This window comes from Zophobas morio, unplaced genomic scaffold (genome assembly GCF_036711695.1).
Source record: "Zophobas morio isolate AGI-343-1 ecotype UQ-CSIRO unplaced genomic scaffold, CSIRO_AGI_Zmor_V1 ptg000030l, whole genome shotgun sequence".
NCBI classification, from domain to species: domain Eukaryota; kingdom Metazoa; phylum Arthropoda; class Insecta; order Coleoptera; family Tenebrionidae; genus Zophobas; species Zophobas morio.
Genome location: NW_026972135.1, coordinates 2,720,986 through 2,745,599, shown reverse-complemented (window position 1 = coordinate 2,745,599; position 24,614 = coordinate 2,720,986). Strand labels below are relative to the sequence as shown.

The 24,614-nt window shown below is 35.5% G+C and overlaps 1 protein-coding gene across 1 annotated transcript; it reads right to left on the bottom strand.

Annotated features, from left to right (window-relative positions):
- Window positions 1-19,239: 19,239 nt before the first annotated feature.
- Window positions 19,240-19,980, bottom strand: LOC135137940 (putative ankyrin repeat protein RF_0381). Its single transcript, XM_064067720.1, has one exon. The coding sequence runs from the start codon at window positions 19,978-19,980 to the stop codon at window positions 19,240-19,242; it is 741 nt and encodes a 246-aa protein (XP_063923790.1).
- Between the last annotated feature and the right edge of the window lie 4,634 nt (window positions 19,981-24,614).

Here is a 24,614-nt window from a genome sequence, read left to right as displayed (position 1 = left end):
ATAAGATAGGGAGGGGACAAGTTTTACCTGGGTATTTCCACCACTATACTTGTTTGTGACTAATTCTGTAATTATTTTGTTCGGTACGATGTTTTAGACTTACGGAATTTCATTTTGCTCTGTCAAAAATTTAGTGATTTCTTTAGCATACTTTTCATTTTTACTTGCGTAATCCACCGGCAGTTGCCCATCACCGTCCCGAACCGTTACTTTCGCACCATTCGTTACAAGGAATTTCACCATATCTAAATTTCCATGTTCACAGGCATAGTGAATGGGTAGTCGACCATCCCCATCTGGAGTATCCACTTTCGCACCTTTTTCTATCAAAAATGGTATAATTCTGCGCCAATCAGGGTTTGAACACGCGTAATGCATGGACAGCCGACCATTTCCATCCGGAGCATCCACTTTGGCTCCATTAGCTACTATTGACTCTACTTCAGTCACATATCCATATTCACAGGCATAATGAATCGGCAGTCGACCATTTGGGTCTGGGGAATCTACTTTAGCACCTTTTTCGATCAGCAATGATATAATTCTCCAGCCGAAGAAAAAGTGTTTACATGCATAATGAATAGCTAGTAGACCATCTTTATCCGGAACATTGACTTCCGCACCATTCTTTAGCAGGAATTCAACTGACTCAAATTCTGTAGACTCACAAGCATAATGAATCACTAGCCGACCATCTGCGTCGGGGGAATCTACTTTAGCACCTTTTTCGATCAAAAATTTTATAATTGTAAAACCGTAGTGAAAATTTTTACATGCATAATGAATGGGCAAGAGACCATCTTTATCCGGAGCATTGATTTCCGCACCAATCTTTAGCAGGAATTCTACTGTCTCTACATCTGCCTCGCCACAAGCATAATGAATCGGTAGCCGACCGCTTCTATCCGGAACATCCAGTTTCACACCATTAAGGATTAATATACTTAAAGTCTTAATTAGGCGGTACTCAGATGCAAAATGTATCAGCAACTGACCGTCCGAATTTGGAACATCTAATTTAAACTCTTCTAACTCTAACATAAATGCAAATATTCTCTCCGTTTCCATTAACGAAGCCCGTAAAATCCAGACACAGTCCCATTCGAAGTAATCTTTTTCTTCGGAAAATAGGTTTGTTCAGAATTTTCTTCGATCGATTATAAAGAGCTACAGCTAAAACACTCCTTGTACTAATATTACTGTATGTGTTTTTTAACGGAAGAGAATTTTCGATGCACTCAAAAATCATTGAAAAATCAAACCTAACTGCATAGTACAAAACTACTCCTAAATAATCATCAGCAAACTGATTCCCGTCATACAACGGAATCAAAAATGGCAAGAAAATCAGCAACTTTTGAAAACAGGCACTAGTGGAAGAACTAAATTTGATAAATTTGGGCCCTACGTCACGATAACTTAGATACTTTTCGACCTTTTCATTTTTAAACATCCAATCTGGGTTAAAATATGAATTTCTTAAAACTGTGTTATTTTTCGCAATCGGGTAATTTTTGGTCCATGCACAAGCCACTTCCAAAATGTCTCGACCAATGACATCTTTTTGCTTTAAATCTGCCTCAGTGAGTTCTCCCAAAATCCCAAAATTTTTGTAAATAACACCTACGAAACCTTTACACTTTCTCGTCAACATCAAGTCTAAAAAAAATCGAATATTGTTATAACGACCGTTCGAAATAAATTTCTTGTCGCGTGCTTTTGAACTTCGATGTTCAAAGAGATAGAGAGCTGCAAAATATTCCCCGTATGAATTGTGGGCGAATTCGACGTCGTCAGATGTAACCCGGGATATGAATCCTACATCATCGCCCTCACTTTTAATTTTTTGAAAAAAAATTTTAACCTCTTTGTCGACACGGCGATTTATCTTGAAAAGTTTTTCCACAAATGAGTTGTAAATGTAAGAGCTGGCAGCCAAACGTTTGTAGTAATTCATTTTAGTTTCTTTTTCTTTGACAAAAATTGTTTCATTTTGTTCATTCGATAGAACGATTTCTTTTTTCTCTTCGTACAAAACCTTGAATTTTTCGTCGACAAAGTGTTCATACAAATCGAGAACAGTGAAAATGTAGTTCAACAAATCCAGATATTTTTCTTTGTCTTGTAAAAATAATTCTGTCAACATATAAATTTGTAGAGGAATGCCCAAGATTTCATAATTCGGAAAAGCCATTACATTTTCTCTTATTTTAGTAATAGTTTGAGATAACTCTTCCTCAGGGAGCTGTAAGCGACTCCTGATGTACTCTCGTTGCTCGTCGTCGTCAAGCTCCTTTATACTTCGTGAAAACGTAGCGAGTGTGTTTTCTAACACACTTTTCAAGTTATTTCGAGAAGTTACCCACTGTTTCACGTTTCTTTCCGAAAAAGTTTTCACTAAACTTAAAACCGAAATTTGAGTGGCATCAGACGCTTCATCCAGTCCATCCCACGCTACTTCTATTCGATCCTGCTCCAGCATTGTCTTAAAAACTATTTGGTGCAATGGATTTGAGTACTTCTTACAAGTGATTTTCAGCACGTATATCAAAAACTTGTCCATATCTGATTTGTTTTTTCTAAAGTGGTGAGCATGATTCCTTGTGTAGATTAAAATGATCCACTTCGACGAAAAACTGACACTTTTCAAGCTCTTCATTAACGTGCTTTTGCCCATACCAGGATCTGCACAAATAATGTTAATATTTTGCCTCGATTCACTGAAATATTGTCGTTCGTCTATGAATTCCATGTATTCGGTTTGTCGCTGGAAATTCTCAAGTTTTTCAAAACATTCACAATTCTCACTTCTTAGCCACTCCAAACGATGTTCGTCCAAATATTTAAAGTGATGAAATTGAAAATCTGAATTCTTTTTGCACAAAGTATCAAATTTCTCGTGTGATATATCAGTTTCACTAGTAATGTAAATCTTCAGACTATGAATTGTGTCTTGAATCTTGTCTACATCATTTATTATGGTGACTACTACATCTGACAAATTTTGTTGAAATGAGTTAACATTTGTCACAGAGTCAATTAAAGCAACTGCATTCGGGTCAGTATTTTTCAAAAAGTCAACATCTATCAAAATTTTCGTTAATCTTCTTTCGATATGACTTGGTGGCAGAACTTCTTGTAAGTTTCCAATCAACAATGGAGCATCCAACATTTCAACTAAATCATCTGTGGAAATCAAATTGTCAACATCGCACATTTCTGCTAGAAATTTCAACTCAATTTCTCTTTGACCTTCCAAAGAATACGTAAAATTCTTTATGATTTCTTCGTACAATTGTGTGTGTTTTTTTAAATCGGACAAATTTTGAAGTAGAAACCTTTCCCTTTCTACGATTTTGTCGTTAAACGTCTCTTGATCGTCTAGTATGATGACATTTCGACTTTCACATGTCTTTATTGCTTGATAAACTTGTGGGCAACCTTCAACGACCAATGGGCTTTTTCCCAGTAACCACATGAGCCTCGATACTTTCAAAAGGTCTGCACTATATAGACTTGCTTTTGTGCTTATATCGTCTTCTATAAGTTCGTACAAGTTATTAATTTTGCTCGTGCTTTGTACATCGTCTAAATCGTCGACAACGTCTGACCAAATCGATTCGATTCTTTCAAAATTATGTTCATCAATGACAGCTAAATCACATTTAGAAACAGCTTCTCTGAAAATTTTTTCTTTGTCATTGACAGATTTACCCTCAACGAAGGACAGTGGTTTAGTGAACGGAGAAAACACGCAAAGGGCTATCACGTGTTTCATCCATGTTTTATTCAGTTTGAATTTTTCACCTTCTTTCATACTCCACTGAGTTATGAAATCTACGTACTCACGACAAACACTTTCATTACTACCGAATTGTGTCTCTAGTGTCTCAAATATTTCCTTTTTAAGCTGTCTGACATCTGGTTGATCACTACAGAGACACAAATTTTTGAAAAACAATTCATACTTCTCCAAATTGTCTTCACTTGCTTCGAATGTATAGCAGCTACCTTCCGAATATGAAATCAAATTATTTTGTTCGCATGGTGTCAATTTTCCAAATTTAAACCGATTTAGGTGCTCAGTGTTCAATTTACAATTAGTGAATAGAACCATTTTCACAGATGGTTCCTTTAACTTTTCATGCTTTTTGAAATTTTCGTAGTACTTTTCGATGCTAAATTCACCACTCGGTGAGTTTAGTCTCTCAATGAGTACTACTTTTCTTGTGACGTGTTTCAGCTGGACGGCGTATGTTTCGGTACGATCTTTGAGTATTATTTTGACTACAACGTCGTCGAAAGAACCAAATTCGTCATCATTCGAAGACAAATAAAAATTTTCGACGGTTTCGTCAATTATTAGTTTTAAAACTAAGCTAGCAATGTAGAGGTGTTCGTAGTCTTTGCCTTTGTCAGTGGTGCCACGTCTCTTTACGAACATCTGTAAAAAAAACGTTAAATAATGTTTTAACTAGAATATACCGAGAGTTTTTGAAACAGGGCCATGTTCAGTTTCAAAACGATAGAAAACTTGTTAATTAGGCAACCCACAATTAAACTGAAAGGACAAATTTTAGTTATAGTATTATATAATTCAGCGACCACATAATTAAGCTACTATTCAAGAGGAATGAATAATGCAACTCTAATAACACTACTGAGGAAAATCTGGAGTCCTCTGAGAGGCAATGTCCAAATCCTTGAAAGTAAAAGTCAACGAAAGTAGCAAAAAATTCTAAGTTGTATAATTTCAATTTTTAGACTGTCGGGTGAATTAAAATTCTTCGGTTTTTTGTTCAACATTTCAATAAAAAATGAAAAATGTTTGCCAAAAAATTTCAAAGAAAATTGACATTACATGGCAACGTCGCATCAGAACTTCAATAGTAGACTGTGGTTTGAGAGGTCAATTAAAATATGTAAACTTGTACAAGTGTTGTATTTCAAAAAGTAAGTTGTATGTTACGCCTTAATACACAAGTGTTGCTTAGTTTTTAATTTTATAGTGTAGTCCTCAAAGAACCGTACAACTTTGGTCTTTGACTTTCTTAGCGTCCTATTCTGTATGTACAGATGTGTTTAGCCACATTAATTTTCATATGTCAGGTGAACCAGATTTGCCGTATGTAGGGTGTACCTGTTCCACTAAAATATCTCAATTATTTTAAAAAATAAATATTATTTCAATATACATAACATAGTCTATTAAATGGATAGATGAAATGACATCAATTTTGTTTTTTTTTTTTATACAAAAGAATATAATTTTTCAATACATTAAATAATATTACTCTTTTTTAATTAAGATATACAGAGTGAGTCAGAAAAAAGGTAAAGACCAAAGTTGTGCGGTTCTTTCAGGACTATGCTCTAAAATTATTTTTAGCTCTACAGAGTGTTCTGTTTTTAAGGCGCAACACATACTTTAGTTTTTTTTTCAATAAAACACCCTCTATATTTTTAGATATTTGGACTGACCTCTTCTTAGGCTATACAACCACAGTTCTTTGAAATTTTAATGCCACGTTGCTTTATTATTCCAATTTTCTTCACAAAAAAAAATCGCAGGTTGGTTATTTTTAAAGTCTGTGTTATAATATTTTATGGAGAGATAAATAAATGCATGCACTTTGTTATGGTATACACGGAATGACATTGTCGCATACAAGGTGTTTATAAAAATATTTGATTATTACAATTTCTAAATATCAATGTTTTAGTTTTTTTTTCAACTAGAACACCTTGTATTTTATTACTGCATCTGATTTTGTTTTTTATTATTGTTTTTTTTTTTACTTTTTTAAGAGACACATCGATATATTAGAATAATAAGAACAAAAATAAATAAATAAAATATGTTCTTTCTGAAAAAACTGAAACAACGAAATTGGAAAATTACAGAGTTTTAGGATTTTTTTAAACATTCTGTATTTTTAAATTGTGATTTAAGTGAGACCACAAGAAAGCGCATACTTTATTTATTATTCCACAAAATATTGTAGCATAGATTTAAAAAATAACCTTGTTGCGAATTTTTTTGTGAACCCTTCCATTGCTAAAAAAATTCAACAGAATTGGAAAATCATGACAACGTCGCAACAGCATTTAACAAGGAAATTATGGTTATACAGCGTAGGAAATAATTGCATCTCACATTATAATGACTGGTTGCTTATTTAGCCAATACTCATAATGCATTGACACTATCATTTTAAAACTGAACGTACCCCAAAATTACCTATACTAATGCATAGAAACCATACAAGAACAATAAATAAAGCATAAAGTCAAACAATTAATTAAATTTTGAAGGTGATCTAGCACTTATAAAAATTTGTGTCTGTTTCACTATCTGCTGGAGGTTTTTATATATCTTGTTTATAGTATTAACTTGTCCTTTTTTTGGTGTATTCGAATTGTCATATATTCTACAGAGGTAATTTTGCAACAAGATAATGCTCGTCGTCATATCGCTAACAGGAGTTTAGACTTCTTGGCCGAAAATAATGTCAATTTTTTGCCTTGGCCGCCACGGTCACCTGACTTAAATCCAATCGAACATGGGTGGCTAAAATACTGCGTCATTTACCTTACCCTCCCAATAACGTTAGATGAATTACGTCCACAGGTGCAGACAGCCTGGGACACGTTGCCTCAAGATGCAATCGATCGATTTTTTGTAAAGAAATATTATTAGTTTTTGTGAAAAATGTAATCGAATGCAGTGGCGTAACAATCAAACTACGGGCCTGTGCTCTACAACACTGTGGGGCCCCTAATGAACAGCGAAATAAAAATATTTAAAAATACGAGTATAATGAGTAAAGAATGAGTAGATTGTAATTAGCGCTAACGTTTTATTAAAATCATTCTACCTGAAACATTGAATTAAAAAAATAAAATACAATAATTACCTGAAGACATATAATTAAAATATATACAATATTAGAAACTAGCCGACCCGGCAAACGTTGTTTAGGCATTTCTAGTGAATATTTTGGTACATAGTTAAATAAAAAATTAAATTAAAATAAATACATAAAAATTTATCGTACGACAATGATTATATTCAATGGCCATCTTGCAACCCTATTGCGCATCTGTAGATGAAAGCAAAGATACTCATATCGTTATTAAAAAATGGGGGTTGGTGGTAGAAGGGTTAAAATTTAGGGTTATATGTATTTTTTGATGCCAAATCTTAAAAAAATAAAAATAAAAAATGTTGTTTAAAAAATAAAAAAAGTTTGGTGGGTCACCCTTATCACTTAGGGGTTTAAAAAATAGTTTATTAGACCTACCGAATATACACAAAAAATTTAATAAAAATCGGTCAAGGCGTTTCGGAGGAGATTGGTTACAAACACTGTGACACCAGAATTTTATATTAAAGTATTTTAGAAAAAAATTCATTACCATAAAAAAGGTTATACTGAGTCGACCTTAAAAGATTGACGTATGCTGTCGCGGACTTTTTTTTAGAACTTTTAGAAGGGAACAATTCCATCATACATGATTTTTATGTAACTTTAACCGTTTAATAAGCAGCGTAAGCAACGGAAGCTGTCAAAGGACGAATAATTTTCCCGTTTTTCCGATATTTTTCATTGCTGCTCCGCTTCTATTAATCATAGGGTGATGTTATATAGTCTATAACCTTCCTCGATAAACGGACTTTCCAACACAAAAAGATTTTTTGAATTCAAACCAGTAGTTTCTGAGATTGGCGCGTTCAACCAAACAAACTCTTCAACTTTATAATATAAGTAAGTATAGAAGTATAGAAGTATAGATAAAATCCCCATTTTTTTTTTTAATCTCAAAATTGTTTTCTTCTTGCTTTTCAATGGGCACAAGTTGATACAAAATTTGACACATCTAAGCTTCTGGCAATTTGATTTCCATTTGAGAGATTCAATGAAGGTAATCTGCATTGGCTCATTGTTTCTTAAAAAATTTTTAGTCATTTTTAATTTCGAAAAAGATCTTTCCGCTGAAACCACCGAAAGAGGTATTGTAAGAAAAGTGAAACATGCTGTGATAATTTCAGTGACACTAGTACAGGTAGGTCATTCTGTAATAATTTCCCAGTCCAGTTTTTTTTCTACTTAAAAAATTAGTTGTAACATACGTCAGATATATTTTATTATTCCAAAAAAGCACCACAAGTACAAAATTAAAATAGTTTTGAAAATACGAAAATTTTCATAAAACACAACTGAAACTGATTTTTTTTTCACGTTTTATTACAGCATGAAGTTTCACTGTAGAACTGAGGACAAAATTTAAATATTTTGTTGTCTTGCATCATAAATTAGTCATACTTTTGTCGGATAAAGATTGGTAATTTACTACATGGGGTGTTAAATTTGCTACAATGGGATTGCGACACTGCGACAGGTTTATTACAAACAGATGCTGCTGCATTTTCGACCGCCTGTGCCGGTCGCTAAAACCCGCCCTTTGCAGCAAAAAATTCGTAAATAGCAATCGACCATCGATCCTGGGATTACCGCACATTTTCGAATTTTTTATTTCAGGATGTAATTTGGGCAATAATATAAAAAAAATCTAATAAAAAAATGTTCGTGTGACTGAGCCGGGCCCCTTGAAGCAGCGGCCCGTGTTCCGCCGAACACGTGGAACACCGGTAGTTACGCCACTGATCAAATGCTTGACTTTATGCCTTACTTACATCTACACGTCATATACTATAAAATATGTTGGGTTTAAGTTGTGTTTTTGGACAATAAACTAACATTAATTATTTATGACTTACTGAGGGAGAGTTTTCAGATGGATCATCCACTTCGTCGACATTTGTGCTTTTCGTAGTCTGTAAGTTTTATTACAAATAATTTTATTTAAAAAAATGTATTAATAACTTACGTTTGTCATCTTGAATTACAACAAAATCAGTCGTTATATATGGTATTAAAGGAATGATGCAATTTCAATGGTTGTTATGGTTATACCATGCTATTTTTATTTACCTTGGGGTGGAGATAATAATTACATATGTAAAATGTGTATAATTGGTTGCCTGATTTTATCATTTTTAATTTAAATTTATTAAATTACTTTATATAACGCTTAATTATCTTATTTTTCTTCTTTTTGTCTTTTCTATCTTCTTCCTTTTAGGAAGACGGGTACTTTACCAAATGTAAAATGTGTCATTCTGCCACTTTACACCTCACCATTCAATAAACACGTTTGACTGGTGTTAAGTAAAGTCGACCCTATATACGGGACACAAAAGATCGAACCAGGACGGTCAATAGTTCCATGGTAACGAATGCGGTAAAACAGAGCAATGGAATAAAGTGTTAAAGGAGGTCGCTCGCATTACTTTCACTCCGGTAACCACCCATCGGAGGGATCTACGCATCCAGAGTTTATCATACCATCATAGCGAGGACACACCTTTTTATCTAGATTTGAAGTACTGTGGTTTCGGAAATTTTTTTCTTTTATAATAAAATTAAAATTTACAAAACAACTTTATTATCAAGTTTACAAAAACCAATCACAAAAAAGGGTACATTTAATTTTTAAATTATTTCATTTTTATATAGACAGTTTGCGCCCCCATAACTTGTCCATGGATACTTCTACTCACACTCATACCACCTAATACTTTTTTCATCCACATGATGCGCATTTATATGTCTGTTTAAGTTAGCTGTTGCCAAGATTTCGTCTGACAAATAATTATGATGATAAATTTAAAAATTTGACAAAAAAACTTCGACGACATACTCAAAATTTGGTAATTTTTTGTCACACAAAGTGCATAAGATAGGGAGAGGACAAGTTTTACCTGGGTATTTCCACCACTATACTTGTTTGTGACTAATTCTGTAATTATTTTGTTCGGTACGATGTTTTAGACTTACGGAATTTCATTTTGCTCTGTCAAAAATTTAGTGATTTCTTTAGCAAAGTTTTCATTTTTACTTGCGTAATCCACCGGCAGTTGCCCATCACCGTCCCGAACCGTCACTTTCGCACCATTCGTTACAAGGAATTTCACCAGATCTAAATTTCCATGTTCACAGGCATAGTGAATGGGTAGTCGACCATCCCCATCTGGGGCATCCACTTTCGCACCTATTTCTATCAAAAATGGTATAATTCTGTACCAATCAGCGTAATTTAAACACGCGTAATGCATGGACAGCCGACCATTTCCATCCGGAGCATCCACTTTGGCTCCATTAGCTACTACTGACTCTACTTCAGTCACAAATCCATGTTCACAAGCATAATGAATCGGCAGTCGACCATTTGGGTCTGGGGAATCTACATTAACACCTTTTTCGCTCAAAAATGTTATAATTGTGCATCCAAAGATAAAATTTTTACATGCATAATGAATGGGCAGCAGACCATTTTTATCCGGAACATCGATTTTCGCACCATTCTTTAACAGGAATTCGACTGACTCTAATTCGGCATTGACACAAGCATAATGAATCGGTAGCAGACCGCTTCTGTCCGGAACGTCCACTTTCACACCATTAAAGATTAATAAACTTAAAGTCTTAATTAAGCGATGCTTAGATGCATAATGTATCAACAGCTGACCTTCCGAATTTGGAACTTCTAATTTAAACTCTTCTAACTCTAACACAAATGTGAACATTCTGTCAGTTTCCATACGTGAAATCCGTAAATCCGTTAGATAGTCCCATTCGAAGTAATCTCTTTCTTCGGAAAACAGTTTGCCCAAAATTTTCCTCGATCGATTATAAAGAGCTACAGCTAAAACACTCCTTGGACTAATATTACTGTATGCGTTTTTTAACGGGAGGGAATTTTCGATGCACTCAAAAATCATCGAAAAATCAAACCTAACTGCATAGTACAAAACAACTCCTAAATAATCATCAGCAAAGTGATTCCCGTCATACAACGGAATCAAAAATGGCAAGAAGAGTAGCAACTTTTGAAAACAGGCACTAGTGGAAGAACTGAATTTAATAAATTTGGGCCCTACGTGACGATAATTTAGATACTTTTCGACCTGTTCATCTTTAAACATCCAATCTTGGTTAAAATCGAAATCTTTTAAAACTGTGTTATTTTTCGCAATCGGGTAATTTTTGGTCCATGCACAAGCCACTTCCAAAATATCTCGACCAACGACATCTTTTTGCTTTAAATCTGGCTCAGTGAGTTCTCCCAAAATCGCAAGATTTTTGTATATAACACCTACGAAACCTTTACACTTTCTCGTCAACATCAAGTCTAAAAAAAATCGAATATTGTTATAACGACTGTTCGAAATAAATTTCTTGTCGCGTGCTTTTGAACTTCGATGTTCAAAGAGATAGAGGGCTGCAAAATATTCCCCGTAGGAATTGTGGGCGAATTCGACGTCGTCAGATACAATCAGGGTTATGAATCCTACATCATCACCTTCATTTTTAATTTTTTGCAAAAAAGTTTTAACCTCTTTGTCGACACTGCGATTTATGTTGAAAAATTTTTCTACAAATGAGTTGTAAATGTAAGAGCTGGCAGCCAAACGCTTGTAGTAATTCATTTTAGTTTCTTTTTCTTTTACGAAAAGTTTTTCATTTTGTTCATTCGATAGTACGATTTCTTTTTTCTCTTCATACAAAACCCTAAATTTTTCGTCGACAAAGTGTTCATATAAATCGAGAACAGTGAAAATGTAGTTCAACAAATCTAGATACTTTTCTTTGTCTTGTAAAAATAATTCTGTCAACATATAAATTTGTAGAGGAATGCCCAAGATTTCATAATTCGGAAAAGCCATTACATTGTCTCTTATTTTAGTAATAGTTTGAGATAACTCTTCCTCGGGGAGCTGTAACCGACTCCTGATATACTCTCGTTGCTCGTCGTCGTCAAACTCCTTTATACTTCGTGAAAACGTAGCGAGTGTGTTTTCTAACACACTTTTCAAGTTATTTCGAGAAGTTACCCACTGTTTCACGTTTCTTTCCGAAAAAGTTTTCACTAAACTTAAAACCGACATTTGAGTGGCATCAGACGCTTCATCCAGTCCATCCCATGCTACTTCTATTCGATCCTGCTCCAGCATTGTCTTAAAAACTATTTGGTGCAATGGATTTGAGTACTTCTTACAAGTGATTTTCAGCACGTATATCAAAAACTTGTCCATGTCTGATTTGTTTTTTCTAAAGTGGTGAGCATGATTCCTTGTGTAGATTAAAATGATCCACTTCGACGAAAAACTGACACTTTTCAAGCTCTTCATTAACGTGCTTTTGCCCATACCAGGATCTGCACAAATAATGTTAATATTTTGCCTCGATTCACTGAAATATTGTCGTTCGTCTATGAATTCCATGAATTCGGTTTGTCGCTGGAAATTCTCAAGTTTTTCAAAACATTCACAATTCTCACTTCTTAGCCACTCCAAACGATGTTCGTCCAAATATTTAAAGTGATGAAATTGAAAATCTGAATTCTTTTTGCACAAAGTATCAAATTTCTCGTGTGATATATCAGTTTCACTAGTAATGTAAATCTTCAGACAATGAATTGTGTCTTGAATCTTGTCTACATCATTTATTATGGTGACTACTACATCTGACAAATTTTGTTGAAATGAGTTACCATTTGTCACAGAGTCAATTAAAGCAACTGCATTCGGGTCAATATTTTTCAAAAAGTCAACATCTATCAAAATTTTCGTTAATCTTCTTTCGATATGACTTGGTGGCAGAACTTCTTGTAAGTTTCCAATCAACAATGGAGCATCCAACATTTCAACTAAATCATCTGTAGAAATCAAATTGTCAACATCGCACATTTCTACTAGAAATTTCAACTCAATTTCTCTTTGACCTTCCAAAGAATACGTAAAATTCTTTATGATTTCTTCGTATAATTGTGTGTGTTTTTTTAAATCGGACAAATTTTGAAGTAGAAACGTTTCCCTTTCTACGATTTTGTCATTAAACGTCTCTTGGTCGTCGAGTATGATGAGATTTCGAGCTTGACATGTTTTTATTGCTTGATAAACTTGTGGGCAACCTTCAACGACCAATGGGCTTCTTCCCAGTAACCACATGAGCCTCGATACTTTCAAAAGATCTGCACTATATAGACTTGCTTTTGTGCTTATATCGTCTTCTATAAGTTCGTACAAGTTATTAATTTTGCTCGTGCTTTCTACATCGTCAAAGTCGTCGACAACGTCTGACCAAATCGATTCGATTCTTTCAAAATTATGTTCATCAATGACAGCTAAATCAGATTTAGAAACAGCTTCTCTGAAAATTTTTTCTTTGTCATTGACAGATTTACCCTCAACGAAGGACAGTGGTTTAGTGAACGGAGAAAACACGCAAAGGGCTATCACGTGTTTCATCCATATTTTATTCAGTTTGAATTTTTCACCTTCTTTCATACTCCACTGAGTTATGAAATCTACGTACTCACGACAAACACTTTCATTACTACCAAATTGTGTCTCTAGTGTCTCGAATATTTCCTTTTTAAGCTGTCTGACATCTGGTTGATCACTACAGAGACACAAATTTTTGAAAAACAATTCATACTTCTCCAAATTGTCTTCACTTGCTTCGAATGTATAGCAGCTACCTTCCGAATATGAAATCAAATTATTTTGTTCGCATATTGTCAATTTTCCAAATTTAAACCGATTTAGGTGCTCAGTGTTCAATTTACAATTAGTGAATGGAACCATTTTCACAGATGGTTCCTTTAACTTTTCATGCTTTTGGAAATTTTCGTAGTACTTTTCGATGCTAAATTCACCACTCGGTGAGTTTAGTCTCTCAATGAGTACTACTTTTCTTGTGACGTGTTTCAGCTGGACGGCGTATGTTTCTGTACGATCTTTGAGTATTATTTTGACTACAACGTCGTCGAAAGAACCAAATTCGTCATCATTCGAAGACAAATAAAAATTTTCGACGGTTTCGTCAATTATTAGTTTTAAAACTAAGCTGGCAATGTAGAGGTGTTCGTAGTCTTTGCCTTTGTCAGTGGTGCCACGTCTCTTTACGAACATCTGTAAAAAAAACGTTAAATTATGTTTTAACTAGAATATACCGAGAGTTTTTGAAACAGGGCCATGTTCAGTTTCAAAACGATAGAAAATTTGTTAATTAGGCAACCCACAATTAAACTAAAAGGACAAATTTTAGTTATAGTATTATACATTTATATAATTCAGCGACCACATAATGTAAGCTATTGTTCAAGAGGATTGAATAATGCAACTCTAATAACACTACTGAGGAAGATCTGGAGTCCTCTGAGAGGCAATGTCCAAATCCTTGAAAGTAGAAGTCAACGAAAATAGCAAAAAATTCTAAGTTGTATAATTTCAATTTTTAGACTGTCGGATGAATTAAAATTCTTCGTTTTTTTGTTCAACATTTGAATAAAAAATGAAAAATGTTTGCCAAAAAATTTCAAAGAAAATTGACATTACGTGGCAACGTCGCATCCGAACTTCAATAGTAGACTGTGGTTTGAGAGGTCAATTAAAATATGTAAAGTTGTACAAGTGTTGTATTTCAAAAAGTAAGTTGTATGTTACGCCTTAATACACAAGTGTTGCTTAGTTTTTAATTTTAGAGTGTAGTCCTCAAAGAACCGTACAACTTTGGTCTTTGACTTTCTTATTAGCGTCCTATTCTGTACGTACGGATGTGTTTAGCCACATTAATTTTCATATGGCAGGTAAACCAGTGTTGCCGTATATAGGGTGTACCTGTTCCACTAAAATATCTCAATTATTTTTAAAAATAAATATTATTTCAATATACATAACTTACGGGCCAATTTCAAGTTGGTTTGCAATTAATTGCAAGCTGCGTTGCTATGGTAACCTCGCAAAAATATAATGGTTTGTATATAATGTTCTACGAGATCACTATAGCAACGGCGCTTGCAATTAATTGCAAACCAACTTGAAATTGGCCCGTTAGTCTATTAAATGGATAGATGAACTGACATCAATTTTGTTTTTTTTTTTTTATACAAAAGAATATAATTTTTCAATACATTAAATAATATTACTCTTTTTTAATTAAGATATACAGAGTGAGTCAGAAAAAAGGTAAAGACCAAAGTTGTGCGGTTCTTTCAGGACTATGCTCTAAAATTATTTTTAGCTCTACAGAGTGTTCTGTTTTTAAGGCGCAACACATACTTTACTACAGTTCTTTGAAATTTTAATGCCACGTTGCCACATTATTCCAATTTTCTGCACAAAAAAAAATCGCAGTTTGGTTATTTTTAAAGTCTGTGTTATAATATTTTATGGAGAGATAAATAAATGTATGCACTTTGTTGTGGTATACACGGAATGACATTGTCGCATACAGGGTGTTTATAAAAATATTTGATTATTACAATTTCTAAATATCAATATTTTAGGTTTTTTTTTTCAAATAGAACACTTGTATTTTATTACTGCATCTGATTTTGTTTTTTATTATTGTTTTTTTTTTACTTTTTTAAGAGACACATCGATATATTAGAATAATAAGAACAAAAATAAATAAATAAAATATGTTCTTTCTGAAAAAACTGAAACAACGAAATTGGAAAATTACAGAGTTTTAGGATTGTTTTAAACATTCTGTATTTTTAAATTGTGATTTAAGTGAGACCACAAGAAAGCGCATACTTTATTTATTATTCCACAAAATATTGTAGCATAGATTTAAAAAATAACCCTGTTGCGAATTTTTTTGTGAACCCTTCCATTGCTAAAAAAATTCTACAGAATTGGAATATCATGACGACGTCGCAATAATATTTAACAAGGAAATTATGGTTATAAAGCCTAGGAAATAATTGCACCTCACATTATAGTGACTGGTTGCTTATTTAGTCAATACTCCTAATGCATTGACACTATCATTTTAAAACTGAACGTACCCCAAAATTACCTATGCTAATAATACATAGAAGCCACACAAAAACGATAAATAAAGCATGACTTACTGAGGAAGAGTTTTCAGCTGGATCATCCACTTCGTCGATATTTGTGCTTTTCGTAGCCTGTAAATTTTATTAGAAATAATTTTATTTAAAAAAATGTCTTAATAACTTACGTTTGTCATCTTGAATTACAACAAAATCAGTCGTTGTATATAGTATTAAAGGAATTATACAATTTCAATTGTTATTATGGTCGTAGCATATTATTGGAACAAAGTTCCTTACGGCAGGCTTGGAGGAGATAGGAATTTTGCTGCACGACCGAACTGAAACAAATGTGATCCTAAAACCGTAACGGAAACTCCGTGGAATAAAACCGTTAAATGATACGTGCGCAGGCGCGACCAGAGGTGGTGCGAGCCGCACTTCAGACGGCGGCCGCCTTACAAGTGTAGGTAAGCAGAGAAAAAAATGTTGTGCCTCTGTGGGATTCGAACCCACGTCCCTTTCCTCTCAGGGCATGTATGCTGACAACTGCACCACGAAACGACTTATTTATACTCTGCTTACCGACGTGTTATTGTGCCGCCACACAAGATTGTAGGTCCGCACACGTGCAGCTGCCTTACAAAGACACCGCCAACACGTGGAGACCGCACCGACAAAATATAAAAAATGTCCTAAACACTTTTCGTTCTCTCATCCCTTCTTTCTCTATTACCACTCCACCCCGCCAATTCATAGTATATACTCATGAATTCATGGACAAGCACGTGGCGAATACTCACATTATAGATACATTTTACTCGTGAGTAGCACGTTTATTTTCATATAATTTCAAATCGTCAAAACAATAATAAATATAGTAATAAAAACGAAGGTTTATTTATTGTAACACCCGATAACGATCCAACTAACTTCAGATTCCACCATAATCGAGTGCAAGCATCATCAACGAAAGGTTTGCTGCAAGAATTTCAGAGATTGTCGTTAAATCCTTTACACACTAAAGCCCAAACGATCTTGGATTTTCTTCAAACTAAAAATGGCATTTCCATAACCACATTAAATTGTCAAAGTCTACAAAGCCATAGATTGGATTTGTCGGATTCTGTAATTCAAAAAACTAATTTCTTACTTCTTTCCGAAACGTGGATGAGCAATGACGAACAGTTTGATATTCCTAATTTCAACTGCATTGCCCATTTCAAGCGAGATTACGTACGTACAGGTGGAGTTGCTATCTATCAAAATAGCAATGACACTACTAATATTTTAACACCAAATATGGACATAATCTTAAAAAATACTGGCGATGTGAATGTTAGACGTACAGGAGTTGGAGACATTTGTTCAGCTATATGTAAAACGAACAACGGAGTTGAAATTGTCATGGTAATAGTCTACATTTCACCAAATACAAAAATTGAAGATGTGAAAGATTTCATCCATCGAGCGCTGATAGAATATACTGATGAGGTTCCTGATATACTTGGTGGAAACTTCCATCAGCTTCCGATGGTTTTATTTGGAGACTTTAATATCAATTTTGCAGATGAAAAATCAGAACCACTAAGAACATTTCTTTTAGAAAAATTTAAATTACATATAAATAACAATCCAAAAGAATCGACAACGAGATACGGTACTACTATTGATGCTGTTTTTTCGAGGTATTTGCATAAAATAGAATCACAAACATATGTATCATATTTTAGTTACCACAAGCCAATAGTTTCAGCAATGGAATTTAATGACGAGACTGATTAAAAAGAATTACTTATAATAATAATAAAAGTTTATTTTTGTAATTATTTCTATTTTTTCTATGTAATTTTATGTTGTCAAACAGAAATACTTATAATAATAATAATAATAAACTTTTTTTTGTAATTATTTCTATTTCTATGTAATTTTATGTTGTCAAACAAAAATAAAGAGTCATATTTTGTTATTTTAGTTGATAATTTTAGTTGATAATTTGAATTACGATTTTTTTTTTATTTTACGTAATTTATTATTTCCTAAAATACTGAATTTCCTAAATACTTTCCTGTACTTAAATAAAAACTAATCAGCAAAATTTAAGAGAAAAATCAAGAAAACCTACATAAAATTGAGCACGTTTTTTTTGCAAATTGTGTCGATTCTACATTAACCGAAGGAACTTCGTTCCTACCTGGTGTCCTACGACACCACATTTCTTTTTTTTTTAATTTTTCTTTTTTTTATTTACTTGTGGGTGGAGATCATAACTTGTTATCTAAAATATGTATAATTGGTTGCCTGATTTTCTCAATTTTAATTTAAATTTATTAAATTACTTTGGATAATGCTTAATTTTCATATTATTGTTCTTTTTACGGTTGTGTTGTTGTCTAAAACGACCTCCATTCCCTTTCTTTCTGTTCTTTGTCGACGCTCCAATCGGAACATTACAACCCTTCTTTCTATCTTTCCCAACTTAACTATCTCTTTCTCTTAGCTTCTTGCTTTCTTCACACTGTCCCTCTGCAAGTCAAACACCTAGAATAATTGCAGATTTCGCTTATCTAACCTAGGAAGATGGGTACTTTACCAAATGTAAAATGTGTCATTCTGCCACTTTACACCTCACCATTCAATAAACACGTTTGACTGGTGTTAAGTAAAGTCGACCCTATATACGGGACACAAAAGATCGAACCAGGACGGTCAATAGTTCCATGGTAACGAATGCGGTAAAATAGAGCAATGGAATAAAGTGTTAAAGGAGGTCGCTCGTATTATTTTCACTCCGATTACCATCCATCAGAGGGATCTACGCATCCAGAGTTTATCACACCATCATAGCGAGGACACACCTTTTTATCTAGATTTGAAGTACTGTAGTTTCGGAAATTTTTTTCTTTTAAAATAAAATTAAAATTTACAAAACAAATTTATTATCAAGTTTCCAAAAACCAATCACAAAAAAGGGTACATTTAATTTTTAAATTATTTCATTTTTATATAGACAGTTTGCGCCCCCATACCTTGTCCATGGACACTTCTACTCACACTCATACCACCTAATACTTTTTTCATCCACATGATGCGCATTTATATATCTGTTTAAGTTAGCTGTTGCCAAGATTTCGTCTGACAAATAATTATGATGATAAATTTAAAAATTTGACAAAAAAACTTCGACGACATACTCAAAATTTGGTAATTTTTTGTCACACAAAGTGCATAAGATAGAAAGAGGACAAGTTTTACCTGCGTATTTCCACCACTATACTTGTTTGTGACTAATTCTGTAATTATTTTGTTCGGTACGATGTTTTAGACTTACGGAATTTCATTTTGCTCTGTCAAAAATTTAGTGATTTCTTTAGAAAAGTTTTCATTTTTACTTGCGTAATCCACCGGCAGGTGCCCATCACCGTCCCGAACCGTCACTTTCGCACCATTCGTTACAAGGAATTTCACCAGATCTAAATTTCCATGTTCACAGGCATAGTGAATGGGTAGTCGACCATCCCCATCTGGAGAATTCACTTTCGCATCTTTTTCTATCAAAAATGGTATAATTCTGTACCAATCAGCGTCATTTAAACACGCGTAATGCATGGACAGCCGACCATTTCCATCCGGAGCATCCACTTTGGCTCCATTCGCTACTATTGACTCTACTTCAGTCACATATCCATATTCACAGGCATAATGAATCGGCAGTCGACCATTTGGGTCTGGGGAATCTACGTTAACACCTTTTTCTCTCAAAAATGGTATAATTGGCCATCCAAAGAGAAAATTTTTACATGCATAATGAATGGGCAGCAGACCATCTTTATCTGGAACATTGACTTCCGCACCATTCTTTACCAGAAATTCTACTGCTTCTAATTTGGCATTGCCACAAGCATAATGAATCGGTAGCAGACCACTTCTATCCGGAACGTCCACTTTCACACCATTCAGGATTAATAAATTTAAAGTCTTATTTAGACGATTCCAAGATGCAGAATGTATCAGTAACTGACCTGCCGAATTTGGAACTTCTAATTTAAATTCTTCTAACTGTAACATAAATGTAAATATTGTGTCAACATACGTAAATGTCGGAATTAATGGTAGTGGTGGTAACGGTCAAGAATCGCTTAATGCAAATGTCAGTTACGGCCGGCAAAAAGTTATCGAACGTTTAATTAAATATGGAGCCGAAATCAATTGCGCAAATAGATATGGTCAGACACCGCTTTACGCAGCTTCCTCTGAAGGTCACGAAAAAATTGTCGAATGCCTGGTGAAATGCGGAGCCGAAATCAATCGCTTTACTAAAAATGGTGAGACACCGCTTTACGCAGCTTCCTCTCAAGGTCACGAAAAAATTGTCGAATGCCTGGTGAAATGCGGAGCCGAAATCAATCGCACTGACGATATTTATGATCGGACACCGCTTTTCGCAGCTTCCTCTGAAGGTCACGAAAAAATTGTCGAATGCCTGGTGAAATGCGGAGCCAAAATCAATCGCGCTGATAGAAGTGGTAAGACACCGCTTTACGCAGCTTCCTCGTTCGGCCACAAAAAAATTGTTGAATGCCTGGTGAAATGCGGAGCCGAAATCAATCGCGCGATTTATAATGGTTGGACACATGGTAGAAGGAGACATGGTATAGGCATACGCATCGGGTGTGACGTCAGGTGGGGTGAAATTAGCGCGCAATTTAAAATAAATTCTTTAAATTGCAAAAATTTATTTGTGATTATTCAGTTGTTGCAGTCGTATGTGTGATGTGATCGCAGAATTTAGGTTTGTGGAGAGAACTGAGCATAAATATGTCAAAAACCTCCTTTCAACACTCAAGAGATAGCGCAAATTCGTATTTGCATTTGCTGATGTCCCACATTTATCGAAATTGATACGAAACCACATTTTTGGACCGTTCAACTTTCAATAATTACATTTTTATCATTATTAATTTCATTAACTTTCATTAGTCGACAACTAATTGACGTATTGAAGCTGAAATTCCCTAGACTTCCCTAGCGAAGCTCACAAGAGTCACAAGGTCGTTGATGCCACCTAACGTCACAAATGGATGCGCAGACGATTTTTAAATTGGTACATCGGATGCCTGTACCATGTCTCCTTCTACCATGGGTTGGACACCGCTCTACGCAGCTTCCTTTGAAGGTCACGAAAAAATTGTCGAATGCCTGGTGAAATGCGGTGCCGAAATCAATCGCCCCAATGATTGTGGTTGGACACCAGTTTACGCAGCTTTGTTACGAGCCAAACTCACAGCTCGCTGCCGGCCTGCTCGTGGAGAAGGGGTGAGTTCCTGCGGGTGCAAAGGGTCAGGTCGCTAGAGGTTCGCAAAGAAGAGAGCACACTGTTTTGTGTAGCGACGTCGCCAGGGCGCCACCAGTTTTGTATTAATACACAATTACAACAAAAAAACCGGAAAAATTATAACTATTGTAATTGCAAGGTGACAAATATTTGACTACAATAAAACCTAAGGTCACTAATTAAAAAAAGAAAACTAGGAGTGAGAAATAACTAGATAATTAAGCAAAAAAAATAAATGAGTAAGATGTTAACGATTTAATGCGACGCACTATGGACGATAATTACGAGCGATACGAACGAAGTTTAATTACTAACGCGACTAACTATTTACGAGAATTACGAGCGATACGAACGAGGTTTAAGTACTAAAGGCGACGAACTAATTGCGAGAATTACGAGCGATACGAACGAGGTTTAATTACTAAAGGCGACGAACTAATTACGAGAGATACGAGCGATACGAGCGAGGTTTACGAAGCGAACAAATTAGCTGAAGTCGTAACGATTCGATTAAATATTTCGAGGGCAATGGAAAAGACGAAGTAGGCCACACGCTCGGTAGTTCTAACGATCGTACGAAGGTATAAGTGTAGAGCGGAGCGTCACAGTCTTACCGGTTGTTATTAATAGGTTATGTGCTAGTGCTAGTTATACCAAAATTCGAAACGGTTTACGATACAATGAAGAAGGTAAGTCGATTAATACTTAAATCTAATAAGATGGAATGGAAGTACCATGGGCACCTGTCTCCTGCGGTATCAATGACGAGATGTCGAAACAGCGGCGTCGCAGAGAATTTCCAGGGCGATGTCGAGTCGAGGTTTGTGTGACGGCCTGTCCAACCGATGATACTCTCCAGCTGTTCTAGGAGGGCTCACGACTGCCCACGACAGTCGGAATTCATAGAATTCGTTCTCCCACTCAAAACTGGCTCCGATTCTCAATCTCGGGGATCATAAGATCAGCAACAAAACAAAAAAGCTGCAAGGAGAGCAAAGTCTGAGAAGATGTTCGAATTCAGTCAACCCCAAGGGTTCCACATGTCACATGCACTTGGTAAGTAGTAAAATATTATCGTTAACATGAAAATAACCATAACCACTGTTCGAAGGGATGCCAGGGAAAACCTAATCAAAAGATTTACCTGCGGATCGACTGCAGCTTCTCCGATTTTAGCGAGATGGTCTAGTGCCCTTAACCAAAAATCCGACAAAGTCGTAGTGCTCGAATGCACTATTTCTCTTGCAGCTCACAAATGCGCTCTAAGCGATAGCACCTTTTAGGGGACCCAACAGATCCGACGAATGCGATTCCAAACGTAACGACGAGTAAAAGGTTGCTAAACTGAACTGCAAAAGAGGAAAGCACTATCCCCCAACACCATTCAACACGGAGTACCAAAGCAAAATGGATTCCCTTCCACCTGCGATGACGTGGCAAGGTAACGAAGCGAGAGTTCACGGAAGTTTGGCCCTCTAGTGGCAAACTTACGAAACGTCGAATTCCGACGAAAATCCCTAATCGATGTAACTAATGAGTGGATGCGATGGTTATTAACAAAAGAAAAAAAAAACAAGTCTATCAGGATTCAAGAAATGATGAAAATTCTAGGGGACGCTCCACGGCGTTTGTTCCCACCTAGGTAAGCAAATGAAATTCGCGAACAAAAATAACAAAACGAACGAAAATCAAATTTCAGAGTGAAGCTCTGGGATGGCGCGATCCATCCAGTTCCTTATAGCAAGAACCAAGCTGAAACGATCCAAAAGACCGATCTACAACAGCGAGGCTGAAACACTCATCTGAGCCCCTCCAAGCTCAGAATCATCGCGACAGTCTTGCGACTGGGGGAGTCAAAAGCTCGGGACAAAACCCTCCACCAAAGTTGTCCTTCATTGCCACCGTGCCCAACCCAACCACCCAATGCACGAAATGACGAAACGAAAAAAAAAACGAGTAAACAAAATGTAATCAGATCCGAGAATGCCAATAAAAACCGAAATAGCTACTGCGAATTTTCAATTCGTAACAGCTTCCTCGTTCGGCCACGAAAAAATTGTCGAATGCCTCGTGAAATGTGGAGCCGAAATCAATCGCGCCAATGAATATGGTTGGACACCGCAAAAATTGTCGAATGCCTATTGAAATGCAGAGCCGAAATTAATCACGCTACTGAAAATGGCGAGACACCGCTTTACGAAGTTTCCTCTCAAGGTCACGAAAAAATTGTCGAATGCCTGGTGAAATGCGGAGCAAAAATTAATCCAGCTAATAAATATGAGAACACATTACTGCACGCAGCTTCCTCTCAAGGTCACGAAAAAATTGTCGAATGCTTGGTGAAATGCGGAGCCGAAATCAATCGCGTTACTAAAAATGGTGAGACCGCTTTACGCAGCTTCCTCTCAAGGTCACGAAAAAATTGTCGAATGCCTGTTGAAATGCGGAGCTGAAATCAATCGTGCTAATACAAATGGTGAGACACCGCTTTACGCAGCTTCCTCTCAAGGTTACGAAAAAACTGTCGAATGTCTAGTGAAATGGGGAGCCGAAATCAATCGTAGCTACTGCTGATCATTATGGTCGGACACCACTTGACGTAGCTTTCTTTGAGGGCCACGAACAAATTGTCGAATACCTAATGAAACAGGGAGCCGAAACCAATGGTGCTGATGCAAAAGGTAGAACACCGCTTCATGTGTAGCCACCGAAGACGGTAATAGAAAAATGGTTGATTGTCTAGTGAAATGCGGTGCTCAAATCAATCGCGCTGATAATTACGGTCGGACACCGCTTTATAATGCTGCCACAAAAGACCACGAAAAAATTGTCGATTGTCTAATGAAATGCGGGGCAGAAATCAATCGCGCTAATGGAAAAAATGTGACGTCGCTTTACGCAGCGTCTTGGAACGGTCGTGGGAAATCTCTAGTAAAATACAAAGCCGAAATTAATCGCGCTGATATATGATGGTCGGACACCACTTTACATATCATCCGAGCGTGGCCACATGAGAATAGTACAATTTCTACAAGAAAATGGTGCAACGAAGTAATTAAAACGACAGTTATTTAAAATGCAGCGGACACTGTTTATTAAAAATCAGTAATTTCAGACACAAAATAATCTGACTGTACATTTTGGTGAACTGCATTGCTAATAGCTATTAAAAAACTAGGATGTAAAGAGTGCTATAACCGCTGCAGCCGTCCGTTTGAAATCCGTCTAAGGCGGTTAAGACACTCTTCGTATCCGTGGTGTGTTCAAGATTTCAGTTTCTGCCCATTTTAATCCAATAATCTAAAAATTAATTAAAAAATAGTTACTTACATAAATGTGGTTGATCACTTTTGCATGATATATTTCG